At 36.3% G+C, this 18,214-nt stretch overlaps 1 protein-coding gene across 2 annotated transcripts in view; it reads left to right on the top strand.

Annotated features, from left to right (window-relative positions):
- Positions 1-18,214, top strand: part of GLRA3 (glycine receptor alpha 3) — an 84,085-nt gene that overhangs the window by 24,976 nt on the left and 40,895 nt on the right. For both annotated transcript variants that reach the window (XM_040065782.1, XM_040065781.2), the window contains exon 3: positions 1,419-1,486. In XM_040065782.1, the coding sequence (XP_039921716.1) occupies positions 1,419-1,486 (68 nt within the window). The remainder of the gene's footprint in view (positions 1-1,418; positions 1,487-18,214) is intronic.

The raw sequence follows: 18,214 nt of genomic DNA, 5'->3' as shown, positions 1-18,214 counted from the left end.
GTGTTTTTAGTGACCCCACCTTCATTCATTGTCTCTGTTTTTCTTTTTTTTCCCTTGGTCCTTTTCCGGAGTTGAGCATGTAAAGCTTTTACTGAATTCTCAGAAGTACTGGACATACTCAACCACTCTAAATAATTAACTGCACACCAAAGTGACTGCAAGTGCTGCCTCCTTACCTGAGAATTCTGCTCCATAGGTGTAGTCTTGTGTATTACTAAGACTGAAGTACATGTAGAAGTGTTTCGTTAGAATTTCTGTACAAAACAACGTTTGCTGCCAGAAAAGACAGCTGGATGTTCCAAGTTCTGTCATTTTGGCGGAATTTTTAATGCACATTCTGATTCTTCAAGTATTTAATGTGAAATTTATTGACCATGTTAGATTTTGCTAGTTGCAAACTACCGGTAGTGGCAGAGCAGTTTGTTTTTTCAGTGATACTAAAAAAGAGATATTACGTAAAGGTTTATAAGACCAGTCTTCATAATCCAGGTACTGATGTCTCAATGTCTGTTGATCATTAGGCTTCTTACAGCTACAAAAAGGGTCCAGGTTCTCCAGCAATGAACTGGTTTATTGATACAAGAATATTGAGTTGTAGGAAAACCTTGAGATGGAAAAACCTATAATCTATTTCTATTGGACACAGACTGAAACTGATAAGGAATAATGGAAAAATGAGCATGCTTTTCCACAATGACATTTTTAAAGAGACTTCTAGAAAATAATTTAAACCCTTTTCCATGAAGAGACAATTCATTGTTCAGTTATCACAATGACTGCTCTGCCACTACTGATACTTCAAAATGCAAGATAAGAAAAAACAGCAGTTGACTGAGGACCCATGGTAACAAAGAATTCAATTATAAATGGACTCTTAAACATTTTGTGAATTTAAGAGAAATGGGAGTAGAAGCTAAATTACTTTCCTGTAAGCAGTAGAGATAAGAGCAGCAATAATGCATTTCTTTTCCCAGTGATGACAGATAACATTGAAGGTAGAAGCTGCCTTGAGTGAAGAAAGTTGCTTTTCCCCCTAATTGTTGTGAGAAGTGACATGCATTCTCACTGAAATACACACAAAATATTTTTACTATATATTTCAAACGGGATGTTGTTTTTTTCTTTTTTGTATAGAAGCATGTGTGCAGGTTTATACTGAACTTCGTTGCTGTGCTTTTTTTTTAATTGCTAAAGCTGGTCAGATAAGTAGTGTACCTTTGAGAAAAATCAAAAGGAAAATTATTAGAAACTATTCTATTTAATTGTGCATTAAAATAGTTGTGAATGTAGCATTATTTCTTCCATATTCAGTAAATATTGTTCCTGAATGGTTTATATTGAATAATTAATCAATAAGCAATAATTCTGGAACAGGGACTGGTGGTTGTTTTTGTTTTTTTTTTTTTTCTCTTTTGCAGGTCCTCCTGTTAATGTCACATGCAACATATTTATAAACAGCTTTGGATCCATTGCAGAGACAACCATGGTAAGATGAAGTGTTTGAAATTCAAGCTAAATATGTTCCATGGGCTCTAAAGCTAGCTAGGGCTTCTCTTCACCTGGAACTAATCAAAGAAGGAAATCCAGCTCTGAGAATGGAAAGTGAGAATTCCTAATTTGGCAATTGATTTTTTCTAACAAAAATTTCATTATACCATCACACACAAGTAAAAGTAAAGCCAAGGGTAGAAGGTTTGTTTCTTCTTTTTTTTTTTTTTAAATAATTACTCCCTAAGTTTTACTTGACAGTTGCAATGAAATAATTAATAGATAAATATTAGTTTCTATAATGTTCCACCTTTCTAACCTCAGAACTGCTAATTCATTAAGCCACTTTGTAATTATATTTTTTAATTTCATCATATACAGTGCATGCAGAGATGTATACTTTATTTTAAAAGTCCTTCTTTCATAGAGTTACTGCATTGAAATAATAGAATGACTAAAACTTTGAACTGGTGTATATGATTTGGAATAAAAATAAGTGGATTGCATGCTTTTGTACATGCACTTAAAATTTGCCTACTAAAGAAAGACAGATGATACAGTACAAAAAGATGAGATTTTAACAAATTAAGGAGAAGAGGTCAGAGTGTACAGGTAGTAAAACTAGATATTGAACAGTGAATTTAAGAAAACCCCCAGGATAATCTCACTAAAAGGTGAGACATATGCTAGTAACTTGGAGTACAGATATAATCACTACAATTTAGTTAGGGGAGATATTGGCATTCCTCCTTTTACAAGAGAGAAGGATGTTTCACATGTTTTTGAAGTTAAAAATACCTGTTTGAAAAGCATTAAATGATAACTTTAGGGAGGAGAAGGCTGAAATACAGAACAATTGCGGGAGTTTGTAAGATCCAACTATAGAAAATATCCTGAAATCTCAACAATTTCAGGGGTCAAGATATGTACTTGGAATGACAGAACTGAATTGATACAGTTAAAAAAAAAAAAAAAATTTCTACCAAAAAACCTTAATGTAACCAAGGACCTACAGTTGGAAAAGGACCTGTAGCTAGGAAAACAGTAAGAAAAAATCATATAGTCAAATATTTATGCCCTCTGTCTCCAAGTGGTAATAACAACTCCCTGTTCTTTACCTATCTTAGAACAGAGTAGTAGATAATACTGAGAGAGGTAGATGAATTTTTTTCAGATAGAAAATTACTTTGATTTGTATTTGGGGGCCTTTCCAGACTGCAAATCCCAAACAGATTGACAGGGCATCCAGAGAGATTTATTCAGGTTCAATCGGAGGATTAAGCAATACCCACATGATTAGAACAGTGTTCCACAGCCACTTCCTAATGTCTGGATGAGTGAATCTGGTCCAAAAAAGGAGACAGACCACAAGGTCAGTAAAGTGCAAGGACCTAGACAATCAATTGCTATATAAAGTATATATACAAAACTGGAGTTGCTAACACAAAAAATTGTCTTGAGTTTGGGAAGAGGATGACCAAGTTCACATCTCAAGTGTATTTTCCCCCCAAAACCAGAGAATTATAAACATTTCCATTCAGTGCAGCTTAGTTAAGTTAGTACAATATTTCCGCTTTATAATGAAACTACATTCTGCTCTGTGTTGCCACAAAAGCAAATTGAAACAGTCAAGGTAGACAATGACCTGGTCTGTAACAAATAGTCCCAGGTAATGTAATATGCTATAGAAAATACCAAATCTGGTCAGAACCACAAGATTTTTCATTCTCTTGTTTTTATGCATTCAAAAAACTGGACATTTAATCACAACCTTGACCTTCACAGTGCTTGCATTCTGTTAATAATTCACTGGTATAGCTCAAAACAGACTTCTACTTATTGTCAGCCACCGATGACCTCTCAGAGACCCAAAACTTTCTGTGCAGAAGAGCAAAGGTTTTTGTCTAGATAGGACTTTCAATTGTGTGGTTTATTAGCTTTTCTTCTCCCTAACACTGACAGTGAACTTCTAAAAAACATGAAATTTTTTCTACCTTTAAATGACCATGAAAACAATCTTGCATTATTTCACTGAATTTCTGCATGGTTTAGCTAAAGTCAACTCACACCAGTTCAGCACCTCTTCAATCTTCTCTATTTTACCACCGAACTTCTCATATTCCTTAAATTCAGGAATGTCTTAACTCATTTTTAGACTCAAAAAGGACTTTTAAATTCTTGATAGAAGAGGACGGGGAGTGCGGCAGTGCGCGAAGGGAAGGGCGGTGCGCGGCTCTCGGGCAAGCACGCTCTCTTTGACTCATCTACACCCGCTCAAACAGCTCAGGAGAGGCAGACAAACCAAAAAACTAGTATAACAGCGTTTACAGCTTGTCCGTTCTGTAAACTGGTTCCCTCCCTTCCTTCCTTCCTTCCTTCCTTGGGTTCCACTTATTTCATATTCTCTTTTTCTCAAAATATAAATCAGATGGTTCACACAGGGAAAAGAATGCCACCTCTTGCTAGGAAGCTATGATTCTGGTTGAACCTAGGTGATTTTAAGTGATCATATGAGCAATTTCATTTATGTCATGTATGCTCTGAGGAGGCGGACAAAAAAGTAGACTACGTAACTGAAAGCTCCCTTAAAGAAACTTTTATCATTGGCACCACTTAGGATCCAGCCTTCACCATTTTTTCTGTGTTATTGAGCTGAATGGTAGCACCAGATCTGTGCATATCTCAATGATATTCACAAAGTAAAATTTCCACACTCATCCTCTAGATAAGTAAAACTCTTATTGTTTCATACATATAAAGGAAAACCTAGGACCAGTGTTTCATATTTTACATGTTGCTTTTATTCTGGGCTTTTACCCGTAAGAATTTAGAAATCTGGAAGAGTAAAAGACTTAAAAAATTGTGAAAGCCCATAATAAAATTACTATTTCATTATAATTAAATTAACATAACATATTTAAGACAAATTAACACACAAAGTTTTTCGTTTGAGATAAATAGTACCTAAGAACACATAACCTTAAAAATCTGACAAATCATTTGGATTGCTTGGTCACATAAATTAAGTCTATATTGCCAATATGGGAACCATATCCTACAGGAAAGCAAACACTTTTCTTACTAGTGCAGTAGAAGTTAAATTTGAGCTTTCATCGCAATACCCTGAAAAAGTTCCTTAGGGGGTTTTGTAGCTCAAGCTGTGCTCAGCTTGTATTCACACCGTATCTCCTAAGGCTAAAAGATTTTGTGATCATTAAGAGTAGTGTCATATATATTGTTAGCAATTACAAAAATAAAAAGAAAATATTATTCAGTCATACAGGGTCAGAATAATATCAGCGCCAGCATTTTCAGCTGCAAATGTTCAGAGTCAGAATACTGAATACACAAAATAATTAGTCTATTGGGTATATAGTAGGCCATAACATGTTTTTACTCTAGGAAATGTGACTGATAAACTTTCTCAAGGTTTTCTGGGTTTTATAGGTCAGGTACAACACTGACCTTAATGCAGATTTACAGCAATTTTTACTCAGTGTGTGTTAATATGCTTAGCAGAATGCATGTGCTCAAAGTGCATCGAAGGGGATGCTCACAGAGAGATGTGATGGCAAATAACAACAGTTCAGACAATTAACACTGAATTAATTAATTTAATTTTAATTTAACACTCTCAATCTTAATTAACAATTGAAAATCATGTCTCTTGTTTGGCTTACCATGTTTTTTGCTCAGGGGTATTTCTTGATACAGTCTGAAAAGAACTGAATGTTGATAGGAAGCATATTATAGATCTTTCTGTACTCCTCTCACTAACGAGATCATCTTGAATTTACAAATAAAATGTGCTTTTAAACCACACCAACACATTTTTAAGCCACCATAATTACTGTCCTTTCATGAGCTACAGCTCTTAATTTCTTTAGCTTCATCTTTCTTCAATAAGCATTTCTGATTCTGTTCTACTGTACTTATTCTAGGCTGTCTTTTAATAGATTGCTTGGAAGAAGTGTTCCCTTTTTTCACATTACAAACCTCAATGTTGAAGAGTTTTACCAAACTTTTTTTTTTCCCAAATTAATCATTTAGGCTATTTTCTCAAATACAAGGAAATAAATGCCTTTCTTTACTGAAAATACACAGAAAAATCTGTTGAGTTCATATAGCAATGTGTTAATATTGAAATGTCAGTAAGAAACACCTATGTTTTGTATGTCAAATGAGTGAAAGTGAGGCCTCACAATAACAGCCAATTTACCGTTTCAGAATTAAAAAAAAAACAACAAACAACCAGTTTCCCTGGCTGACAATCAACTGCCTTCTATTAAGACAGAAAACTTCATTGTTCTTGCGCAAGTTTGGATGTCAGATTATATAACATTCTTTATTTTTCATACACTGGCCTCTGCCACCCTGATCCTGGGTCACAGAGTCAGGAGTAGACAGGGGTTTTACAAATTCTAGTGGGTCTACAGCTGTACAGTTTGTTACATGTCCAGACTAATCCAGGCAAATCCTTTTGCTGAACCTGCACTCTAAGCAGAGAGATCGTATCACCCTCCCGAGATACAGCATCTATTCCATTTTATAAGACAACTCTATAGAATGCAGCCAAAGTATGGTTGGAAAAACATACACAAGATATGAATTAGAAAACAAATAGCATCTTTTCTTTTTATTTATTTATTTTTTTTATTTTTTCAAATTTAAAAAGGAATTCTTATGTCCACTGTTTTTCCAAGCTGTAATGAAAAGCATTTTGTCGTACAATTCAGCTTTTAAACTTTTAGTCTAAGATAACTTTTTAGAAGGGAATCTTGGAATTCCCTGGAAATTGTGGTGGAAGATATCCAGTAAAACACTGGCTGGCTTTACAACAGCATAATGAAGTGGAGAGGGATAAGAAAATGCAAGGCAAAGGTAGCACAGCCATGTCCCAGATGTCTCACCAAGTTGCAAAGTGTGACATGGCACCAACTGTTTGCAACAGCAGATCAAGGGTGATGTTTTGTATTGCAGATCACTAACAAGTGTTGAGGATGTGTTTTCAGAGGTGCTGGTTATGAATAAGTTCAATTTGATGCTCTGCATAGAAACATGAGAGTCAAGTATCTGATTTCCCGATCTATTAAAAAAAAAAAAAATCTATACTACTACCAAATGCATATAATATCTTCTGCTTTGTCTTCCTGGCCCTGGAAGAAATATCAAATCAGGTACACAGCTATCTATTCTAAACTCAGGTATAAACAAGTTCTGAAAATATTTTATAACCCATTAGTCAGAGATTGTTTCTTAGGTCCAGAGAAATGGTAGCAGTTGCAGCCTTGCTGCCTATGTACTGGGTGATATTTCTTTAAATTCTTGTTTACATTGATGGAAACCTAGCTTCAAATATTTTTTACCTCATTTGAAGAAAAGGCTGAATCCAGACCTACAGTTGCCTTACTGCTCTAAGCTAGAAGTAATTGTTCTGGTTTATCTAAAATAGATAAATATTTACCAGGACAGGTGTTATAATCAGCTCATCCAGACATACAAACGGTCCATTTTAACAAGCATTCTTAAAGAATTTGCAAAACAATTTATAATACAGAAAGCTGAACAACTCAGTTTACAGACACAAAGCTTTCTACTTCCCCAAAGCACTTACTGCAATTATTAGCTACAGGAGACCTGAAGTGACCTCCTACATCATCAGCTCAAGCCCTTGATGCTGCATACTGTGCTGCTTTAAATACTACTCGTCACCTGTGCTAATGCTTTCTAAAACACAAATCCTTTACAAAGTTATCAAAGATTCTTCCAGAATCTTTATCTTCTCATTCCAAGGGAGACTTAGCCTTTAGTTAAATTTTTATATCCTTTGTTTACCTAAAATCATCTAATCTTCTAGCAAAGCTGAGGAACAGCTCACACTTCTTATTTCCCCTTATCTATGTTTATATCGGTTCCTCTTCCTCTGATTGCTCTTTTTCAACTAAAAGGAAAACCACTACTTGTACAGCACACAGCACTGTACTATGAAATCACGTGGCATTATTCCATCCCTTCCAGTATCTTCTTACTTATTTCCACATTATTATATTAGTCTTTTCAATCTGTTTCGAGGCTGTTATCACGTAGGCTGATCCTAAAAATCTACATCCTGGTATAGCAATTGCAGCATAATCCAAAAAAAGCTGTGAAAATATCTAATTTGCAAGCCGAGTTCTACTCAGTCACTATTGTAGGAAATCTTAGTATCTGTGAAAATAAGATTGTGGCATCACTATATATCTCTCTTCACATCATATGAGGTACGCTCTTTATGAAGTTTTTTATTTTGTTGCAATCATGAAAGATGAATTCCCTTGGGGTTATGATTATGTAACACTCATGAGGTTTCCTAAAATTATAACTCAGATACCATTGTAAAAACATTATTAAAAAATTAGTTAAATCAAAGGACTAGGTCAAAAGTAATAGTTTTAAAAATATTTTTAGTGTAGGTGCTTCATGATATGCATTTAAGCAATGGAAATTAATCTCATCATGATATATGTGGATTTTGTCTTTAACTCCCATTAACGCTAATAGGAGATAAGTCCATAAATCCCCACCTATCACTGTAAGACTATAGCCTGTCTCCCTCAGTTTTGCATGACCCTTCAATTTGCTGACTCTGTTTACAGTAGCAAAAGCTACAGTGGATTTTAGAATAGTTGTTGAATGAACTGGAATTAAGAAAGTAAAGTATTTTCAGATTGTCTCCTTTGTTCCTAATTTCTGTTCTTTAGTCTAGTAGATATATCCTGGAAAAGGTCCCAGTACAAACATTCTCCATGAGCTTGAAATTCTTCATTTGAATAAGTTTCAAGGCATCATTTAGCATCATTTAAAAACTCTGTTCTCCCATCATATCTTCATTCTATTCCGAATACTTGGTATTTCCTGCTCTCTGGGTGTGCATACACTGGGTGTGAATATTTAATTACAGTGGCCAAAGTAATCACTCAGCATGAAAGAGCCGTATGCTCAGACTTTTATACATCATACCCATAGTGCAAAAATATATTGGAAATATATATATTGAAAAAAAAAATTGAAAGCATTTTATAACACTTTAAAATTAAACAGTAAAATTATACAATTTATCAAAAGTGCTTGTAAGAATCTGGGGTTTACATAGTATTTTTCTTTTTCCATAGACAATACACAGCATGCTATCAATTATAGTCATTAAAAGCTAGCAGAACAAGAAGTATTATGAGTCTGTGATCCAGGCTTTAATTTTCTTTAAAAGTCAACATGATCACAGCAAGGTGTGGTCTGATATTCATTTTTACTGACATGCCACTCCCTGTGTCCTTACTGACATTATGTCAATATATCTGCCAATATATCAGGACCTCTTTCCCCCACCCCCAAATTCTTTTAGATCCTAATACTAATTTACAAATTAAGAAAACTCAGCATCTCTCAGATAATTTGATTTCTTTTTGCACAAAATAATACTTATGACTTCAGAATCTCAGACATAGGTCAGCAGCAGCCATCTCCTTCAGCACAGAAATTGGGTTCTCTCTTCTCTCACTCCTAAGCACTTCCATTTGACCCTTTATCTAATTAACTGTCTCACCCAGAAAGTGCTACTCTGCTGTTTAGACTCATCAGACAGGTGTCTCTAGACAGAGATCTGGAGATTGACACCTTCCTCCCTTCCTCCAAATTGTAGACAATCCAAACGCACAGGCTTCTCTGCTCCTCTGCCCCTAGTCCTCCAGCTTGCAGAGGCTTTGAATTTCTCAACAATTTCAGCCATGTCTGAAAAGCACCGCAAAGCCAACAAAAATCCCTCTTGCAATGATGTAACCCCAGACAGCAAACCATTACTGCACAGCCGCTAGCTCATTCCTCCACCAGTGGGATCAGGGAGTGAGTTCATTGGAAGGGTAAAAGTCAAAGAACCCCTGGGCTGAGACAAAGACAATTTAACAGGGAAAGCAAGAGCTGCGCACACAAGCAAAGCAAAACAAGGAATGAGTTCACTGTTTCCCCTGGTCAGGCAGGTGTTCAGCCATCGCCGGGAGAGCAGGGCCCCATCACACATAACAGTGACTTGGGAAGACAAACACCATCCCTCCAAATATGCCCCTCCTCCCTCTTGCACCCCTACCCCTTTCTTCCCCCCAGTATACCCTGAGCATGATGCCCTACGGTATGGTGTTATCACCCTGGTCAGTGGGTGTTACCCATGCCAGCTGTCTCCTCCCAGTTTCCCGTGCACCCCCAGCCTCTTCACCAACATGGCAGCTGGAAAAGCAAAAAGTGCTTTGGCTCTGTTAAAGCATTGCTCAGCAATAACAGAACACCTCTGTGTTAGCAACCTTGTGTTCAGCACAAATCAAAGCATAGCCCTGTACTAGCCACTGTGGATTAATTAACTTTACCTCAGCTTGAATAAGCTGCAGCCTTCTCCAAAGTTCAGAGAGATCTCAACTTGCAAGCCTCTAGGCTTAAAATTTAATTTTGCCCAGGAGCAAACTTAATCCCGTATCTTTCTTTCCCAGAAAAAAAAAAAAAATAAATAAACAGTCAGCCACCTCCTCAAGGCATTTCTCACTGGAAACCGAGGCAGTGTGAATAGGTACTGACCTAGAACTTTATTACAACCATGAAGATATTGAAGGTGAATTATAACCAAATGTATTGAACACGCATAACTGAGAAAAAGTAGGTATTAATTATTCCTTGTTTACCTGTTTTTGGTGATAAAACAATAATCTTCAAAAGCACTCCTGGAAAATCTGAATTTATTCCTTTGCTTTAAAAAATAAGAAGTCTTTACATTGCCTGATCTTTCAGTCACTAGGTTCCTTTTTCACTCAATGGATTTTCAAAACATAAATGTATAGGAACATATGCAAGCTAATTTATTGGTATAATAGGATTAGTTGAAGAAGATTTCTGGTCTGCTTTCCATCTACAAACATTGTAAGCTACAATATGTGGGATCTCTCACAATCTTTTTTAGTTCCTCTATAATCTTTTGAAAGATTTAAACTGAATGAGGGTTTAGCTACTTAGTTCCTGGTAGGATTGAAGGGATAGAATACTGAAAATTTGATGTTTCTAGTCAGCCATTATTAGGTCTCTTGTTTGCAATATATTTTTTCCTTATTTTTGTGAATGTGGCTGCTTTACAGTTTCAGAAAACTGACTTTATTAAATGCATAATTTGTATGTCTTGTATATCATATATATATATATATAATATATACTATATACAAATATAAGAACAGTTTTCAATGTATAAATTTATATTTTACACTGGTTAATTATTTCATTAATTTTGGATAATTTTACTTCAATTTTTTGATGTTTATACTAGCCCTTACAAGGCAACAAGGCTATTTCCCATCTTAGCAAAATGTAGGGAAAATATTTTAGATTTGTGCCTGTGACTACTGTTCTGGTATTACCATACTGTTACAAATTACAGTATTTGATATCTTTTAAAATAAGGATTTACTTTTCAATGACTAATCTTTACTTCTACCCCTTTCATCATGGTCCTCGTGGAAGCCCATAAAATTGACATTTCTTCTTTCGCCCTTACTACTCATCTAGACCCACGTGTTCTTGTTCACAAAGTCAACTTCTTCATGAAAGGAACAGGTTAGCAAATCAATACTGAATGGATTTTGTGTCTGTTAAAATTTAGTGTGGCTTTAAAAATTCCTAAGATGTTATCAGGGAAGGTAGACATATCACAGGATTGCAGGTAATATGCATCTTTCTGAACCAGCAGCTAAAAGGCAAAATTTTGTCTATCCAAAGACATCATCTAGTGGCATTTGGAAATCCCTAAGGTATTTTCACTTTCTCCTCAGTACCGGTGCAGTTCAAATACACAACATTTTATGTCTTGCCTTGGTGTCATTGTAAAACCGCTAAAACAACATGATTTTCCTAATAGACCTCTTGCTGCATTTCATGCATATCAGTAAATTCAAGGTCAACTCATATCTGATCAGGTTTGTTTAAAGTCAGAAATACATTCCTTCTCATAGCCCACTTTAGCAGGTGTTTAGATTATAGGAGTTAGCAGGCCCTGCTTCTGGGCTTGCCCTAGTTTAGTTTTACCTTTTATTTTACCTTGTTTACCCTATTCTAGACAATGTCATATTTGTCTACCAACACAAGGAAGGCATCAGGAAAATTTAATATGGAATTCCAAAAATTGTATTTGATCTAATTCAGTTATATTTCCCTGAGGAGACAAAACAGAGGATGATTTCAAATGCATGTTTTCAGTAAAGAATTTTAAAATTAGCTCATTCAGTCTATCATTGAAACCATCATACTCAAAAATTTTATGGCTATCATAGAATTCATTAATAACAAAATTGAATATATAGCACCAAAAATTCATGTGGACAAATGAATAATCTCAGAAAAGCTTAACTTTTCACTTAGCAAGAAGTACCTTCTGCTGTTAGAGCAAAAACTTCTTCAGGGACACATCACTTGCTTGTGGAAAATAAAACAGAATCTTTTGTCAACTGAGACCACGGCAAGGACCAAATGAAGACGGAGTCTTAGTGTATGTTGTTTGTTCATGTAATTGTCATGTCCTTTTTTCGTCTAATCCCTTCTACTACTGCTTGAAAGTGCACATTTTAAAAACGCCTGAGCTAAAGCCTAAAGAAGTAATTACACTGAACAAGTTTCAAAATGTGGTTTTAGTGTCATGCATTAGGACTTAAGAACACACAGCTTCCATTAAATATGGGAGTAGTGTATTTAATCTTTAATTAATAATTATTCTAGTACATGCAGTAGGAGCTACGACAAACATTATTATACAGTATGTCAGCACTATAATTAATCTTTTTAAGCATCCCAGATATTAACTACCTTTGACTTCTGATGATTATATGTGAGCACAGAAACTAAAATCCAGTATTGCTATGGATAATAAACTCAACAAATTAATTAAATGCTAAATTAAACTAAACCCATCAATTTGCATTGTTTTAGCCCTAAGAGGTATGGCAAGTAAGTACATATTGTAGCACACTGTTGAACTCAACTGATTTTGAATGTTTTGTAAAAACAAGGGAGTAAGTAAGACAAAAATCAAGAAACTCTCTCAGAAACTGCTGATTATATTCTTTTTTTAGCTATGGTCTGAATGACAGAATCTGATAGCTCTGTGCTAATAAGCATCCTCTAAATAACCAATACTTTCTCTAAGGCAAAGACAGAACTATAGTAGTTGCAGTATGTCCTCATCCTCCATCATTTGTAGTGGTGGCAAATGAGGTAGTACTTATCCCAGAAGAAAATAAAGCAAGAAACATTCATCTATGCCAGTCAGAATGCTAAACAAAGCAATACCGCTTCAGAATCCAAGGGTATGGAAGCAGGTGGCATACCTGGGGAGAGGACTTGGTGCAGAAGTAGTGTGTAAATTTATTTGCTGAACTCTGAATTTTAATTTTGTAAGTCTGAGAGGACAAGTAGCAACGTTGAAGTACTAGTTTTAGCCAATGAGTTCTAGTTCTGTTGACTTCAATATAAGTATTGATGGATAGTTATTGGAGTCAAACTCTGAAAGGAATTAGGCAAAATTGAAATAAAGTTTTAACCAAACCATTCACAGGACACGCATTGGGATATCTACTAGTTCTGAAATGTATGAGAAACAAGCAGCACCAAATGAAACCCCTAAAAATTAACTTACTTAAAAAAAACCCCAAACCCTAGAAATAGTAAAAGCATTAAACGTTAAAATCTACTGCTCAGAGGAGCTGTTCTTCCAACAGTCTTTCCTGGATAGATCAATAACTTTTAAATCTTCCCGAGATTAGAAGCAAGTTAGTCCTCACCTAAACCTCCCATCCAGCTGGGGTGTCCTACTTAATGGAGGGAGCAGGAGCACCCCAGTTTTCATACTAGACTAGGACTAGACTTTATCCAGGAACAGAACATTATTGCTCATCCTCAGCCTTCAAGGGCTGAAATCTAGATATCCTAATTGCCCACAGAGCGTTAAGCCAATTAACTTCAGGCAGGACCGTACTAAAAAGTTTTCCATGTGTTTGCATGTAGAACTGAATTATTTTCCTTATACAGTAGAATCACAGGAGTGGGAGGATTAGAAACAAAAATTGCAAGAAAAAGTCATTCTCCTAAGGCACATCCATGAAGACATTTGTCTCGGTTTGAAAAAGACAGGTATCTGCTAGGGAGAGGCAAGCCTCTCTAGGAATGGGGAATTCAAATTCTTCACTCCGTGTTATTATAATTTGGACGATTAAAAAAAAAACAAAACTTTTCAGTCAGAGCTATGGGGAAAGGAATAACAGTCCTTTACGAGTAACTATAACAGGAGAGACAAACAACAACAGCAATTATAATAATAGTAAAACAACCAAGAACCCCGAGGGGCAAACGGTGGAAACTCGGGGCTGATGGCTGGAAGCGGTGGACTGTCCTCCACAGGCAGGGGGGTGTCCTGGCAGGCAAAGCGAGCAGTGCCGGAGAACCCGCAGCGGTTGGACCCAGGCTGACCCAAAATCCAGCAGGGCAGCAAAAAAACTCCGAATTCCTGGGCGCTCCAACAGATGATAGAATTCCCAGGACCGAACCCCTCCGTTCTGTGGAATCCATGCAGCTACCCGTAGCTCGGCCATTCTCCTCCCGGAAAACTGAGAGCCGAAAAACAACCCCCCCCCCCCCCGCCTCAGCTCCCCCGAGCCTTTTCCTCCCCCTAAACTAAGTGATCAACTCACTTTTGTCCGGGTCAAGCACCCTTTAACTATCAATATTTCGTCTCCTTGCAACTTATAGGGGGGAAAAATTCCACAGGAAAACTTAACCCTCAACAACATTGCTGTTGGAGAGAGGCATCATGTGGTTCTAGAAAATTCACAGTTGCTTCATACTAAGGGAGTGGTACAGCACTGCAGTTGCTCTCAGCCTCTTGGAGAGTCCTTTAATTCCAGAGTCAGAACAATAAGGACATCCTTAGTTTCACCCACTGCCAAAATCAGTTCTGGAAAGAGAGATTCCACCTATGGGAATATCCAGTGACAGATAGCCAAGAAGGATTCTCTGTGCCATAGACAAACCCTTTATCATAATTAGCAGTGTATCTGCATTGCTTCTTGTAATGAATGCCCTACAGCTCTTCAGTACAGAAAAGCATGTTCTCAGGGATGTTTGGCATTAGTCAAATATTGGTATTCTGACAGAGATTTAATGTGTCAATTAAAGCTAACTTCTAAGCAATTGATTTAAATCATAGTTAATTTCTCTTTAGCTGCTATGGTAAATCTTTGACAGATTAATCAGTTACAGTTAATGGTGGAGCATTGTTGCAATTGGTTTTCATTTATTAATTGAAATGCCAAACAGCATAGATATATGCACTGTCCTTGCTGCAGTTCAGCCCTCTAATCATAGATTCATAGAATGTTAAGGGATTGGAATGTACCTTAAAGATCATGTAGTCCCAACCCCGTGACATGGGCAGGGACACCTCCCACCAGACCAGGTTGCTCAAAGCTTTATCCAACCTGCCCTTGAATGCTGCCAGGGTTGCAGCATCCAGAATCTCCCTGTTCCAGTGCCTCATCACTCACAGCTAAAAGTTTCTTCACTCAACCTTCTCTCCTCCAGACTGAGCAGCCCCAAATTTCTCATTCTGTCTTTACAGCAGAGGTATTCCTGTCCTCTTATCAGCTTTGTGGCCCTCCTGTGGACTTGCTCAAATAGTTCCCTTCTCATACCGGGAACAAAGGAACTTTACACAGTACTCCAGTAATAGTGCAAAGATGTAATAAAAAATAAATGATCCCCTTATTTGCTATAATAAATAAGGCCAGTGTTTCTTAGCGTAAAAAAATGGATGAACCATTTCAGTTCAGTCTAAATTTATTGAAAGTAAAGGAAGGATATTCTTGTCTTTAGATTTAGTGTTTTCTCTCTTCCATTTGATATACTTACAGAAAACAATCAAGTAATAAATTAATTTGTAAGTCCTTTGCATTATCATTTTAAAGAAATCCAACTTTTCATGTCTTCTCTCACAAAACTGACTACCCTGCATCATCCTTCCCTGCACTTTCTTTTGCATATTCTTTTGAACAGATAAGGCTGCACCATAAATAATCTCAGTAATGGTGGAATTCCAACTATTAAGCATGAGGAAATACAGGGCAATCCTTTGGAATACAAAAACTGTATTTGCATTTCTCAAACATGAGAGAATTTCAAGGTGCTTCTCCTACTTTGACTTTGCAATGGCATTGGTAACCTGCATGGGAAATGACTTGGCAATTTGAGTGGCTTACTTCAATTTAAATATTTGAGTTTCTGTACTAGGAAAGTTGTCAAAGGCATATTGAAATTGTTAGCTGAAAAACTTCTGGTCCAGTCTGAAATTTTCAGCTATGTAAAGGAAAAGTAGAAAAGTCCATTAATTTAGACAAAGTAATTAATTATCTAAAGTGCAGCCGTAGTGCTTCTGAACAGTGAATAAATTTAAAATGGAAATATGTTATTACCAAAAAGTTATGCCACAGGCCATCCTGTCTAATTATACCAGTCAAGGCAGCAATAAAAAGCATGTCAACTTATATGTTTTTCATACACCAAGACAGTAACTTTGGAAAATCTCAGCAGTAAAAATTAAAACTATCAATGTGTTCTGCAACATATAAGCTTTTTTGTACAGCAGTGAAACAGAGATGCTCTCATTACAAGTGTCATCGGTAACACATGAAGAAAAAATTTTACACAAGAACAATATTTGTTATCGTTAAAACAAGTGAAGGAAGAATCATTTGACTACATTATACAAAAGATGAGTCTATATTTCACTTGGAAGTACATATTAGGCAAAATTATCATAATATTTGGAATGGCAACAGTGAGAGTTCTGTAATTTATGCATGAAATTCTGAAGAGTTGGTTCAAATAGCAGCATACAAAAATTATGAGAGCAGGTGATATTCAATGTTCAAGTGAGCAGCATATTTTGGAATCTCTCAGATGTAGAAGGATTCCATATGCAGTGCATATGAAAAATGCATTAAAGAAATAGTGAGAGTTAGGAAATTAGTATCTTGAGGATTTGTGCAAAAATCTCTGTAAAGCTACATTCTGTGTGTTATGGTAATATAGCTCTATCTGTACAAGTATAATGAAGTAAGAATCAAAATATTCTGTAAATGTATCAGATTTTACCATGTGCTGGAAATTACTAGTCAAAACGTTAGTACTGAGATCCATTGCGGCCTGAGCCTTGGCATGGACAGCAAAGAACAATTACCTGATCTCCACTTTTTATTTGATTGAGCCTTATGAAGCAGGTGAACCGTATCTTGACCCTCTAAGAAGGTTCACCTTGTTTTGGTTTTGAAGGTTTTGAAGCATGATGATGCAAGTTCAGTCCCATGTTCCACTCTCACTCTGTAGAACCAGACTACAGCAGCTGTTCAGACAATGGCAGCCTTGAGGTTACAGATGAGGCTGTGGAAGTCACCACAACTGAAATGATGATTTCTCTCTCCCCTCAAGGAACCCTTCTGTCACAGTTATCTGAATTAGGAATCATCCTTTCAGACAAATAGAACATGAGAATACAGAGCCTCTTGTAGGATAACGAATCAATTCAGGCAGCCGGATTTTGGTGTCTATGTTTGCATCAAACAACCCTACTTATTTAAAGCAGTTAGGCCTTGTGTTCATAATGTGTAATTATAAACTGAGATGATGAATACTTGTCCTTCATAAAATAGCAGTCAAATATATCTCCTTTTGATAGATTAGTTGTTTTTTGGTTTTTTTTAGTGAATGAGTGCCAATTTAAGTCAGCCTTTTCAGAGGAGAGAACAATGAAAAATAGCTCCAGTTGCTTCAGTGAGAAGTTTAACCAGGACTTTTTTTTCATCTTAAAAGCTGGAAACAACTTAAACCAGTAAACTTGTACTGACATACAGAATAACTTAAACTTGAAAGGATTCTATCATTTGTCATTCTCCGTTTTCCTTTTTCATTTGGCCTTCCTGCTATGCATTTTTACTTGTTCTGTCTCACACTTGTGAGAAGACCTTTACTCTGCAACTAATCCTGTCCATAAACTCTTCATATTCTACACAGAAAAGTAAAGTAAATAGACATACCTCAGGTTATATAATTTAAAGTATAAAAGACTTATACAGACTCTACCCTACTTGAAGAGAGGAGGAACATGTGCCCTCCTCAGACTGCTGCATGGCGAGTTACAGCTCTCACAATGTTCAATAGGGAACGGAGGCACAGAAAGCCTATGTGGTGGGTCTTCAACAAGTAAGGATTAGAGAGAGAGGAAAAAAAAAATAATTCAACTTCCCTTGCAGTGGGACAGATTCTCACTGACAGAAAGAGGAAAGCGGGAATACTCCTGGCAGGGTTTGAACAGAAAAAGGTAAGACCATAAATCTCTTTTTATGCTTCTCATTTCAATTTCAAGACAAATATGTGATAGGGGTAGAGTTATATGGAATTATATGAACTGTACACGGAGGTTGGATTTCCTTATCTGAGGATTGTTTTCGATTGCTCCAAAATGCATCTTTATCCATATCTATTGTGTCCCTACTAATATAAATAGGTATCATTCTGGCATTCAGCTAAGTAATTCTTTTGTCATCCACAGATGGACAGGGGATTACATGGCTAAGAAATGAAATAAAAGCTAAATCCCTATGCTTGATAAAGCCGTGCTTGT

Source organism: Hirundo rustica, chromosome 5, assembly GCF_015227805.2.
Source record: "Hirundo rustica isolate bHirRus1 chromosome 5, bHirRus1.pri.v3, whole genome shotgun sequence".
Lineage (NCBI taxonomy): Eukaryota > Metazoa > Chordata > Aves > Passeriformes > Hirundinidae > Hirundo > Hirundo rustica.
This window is presented reverse-complemented; position numbering and strand designations above follow the sequence as displayed.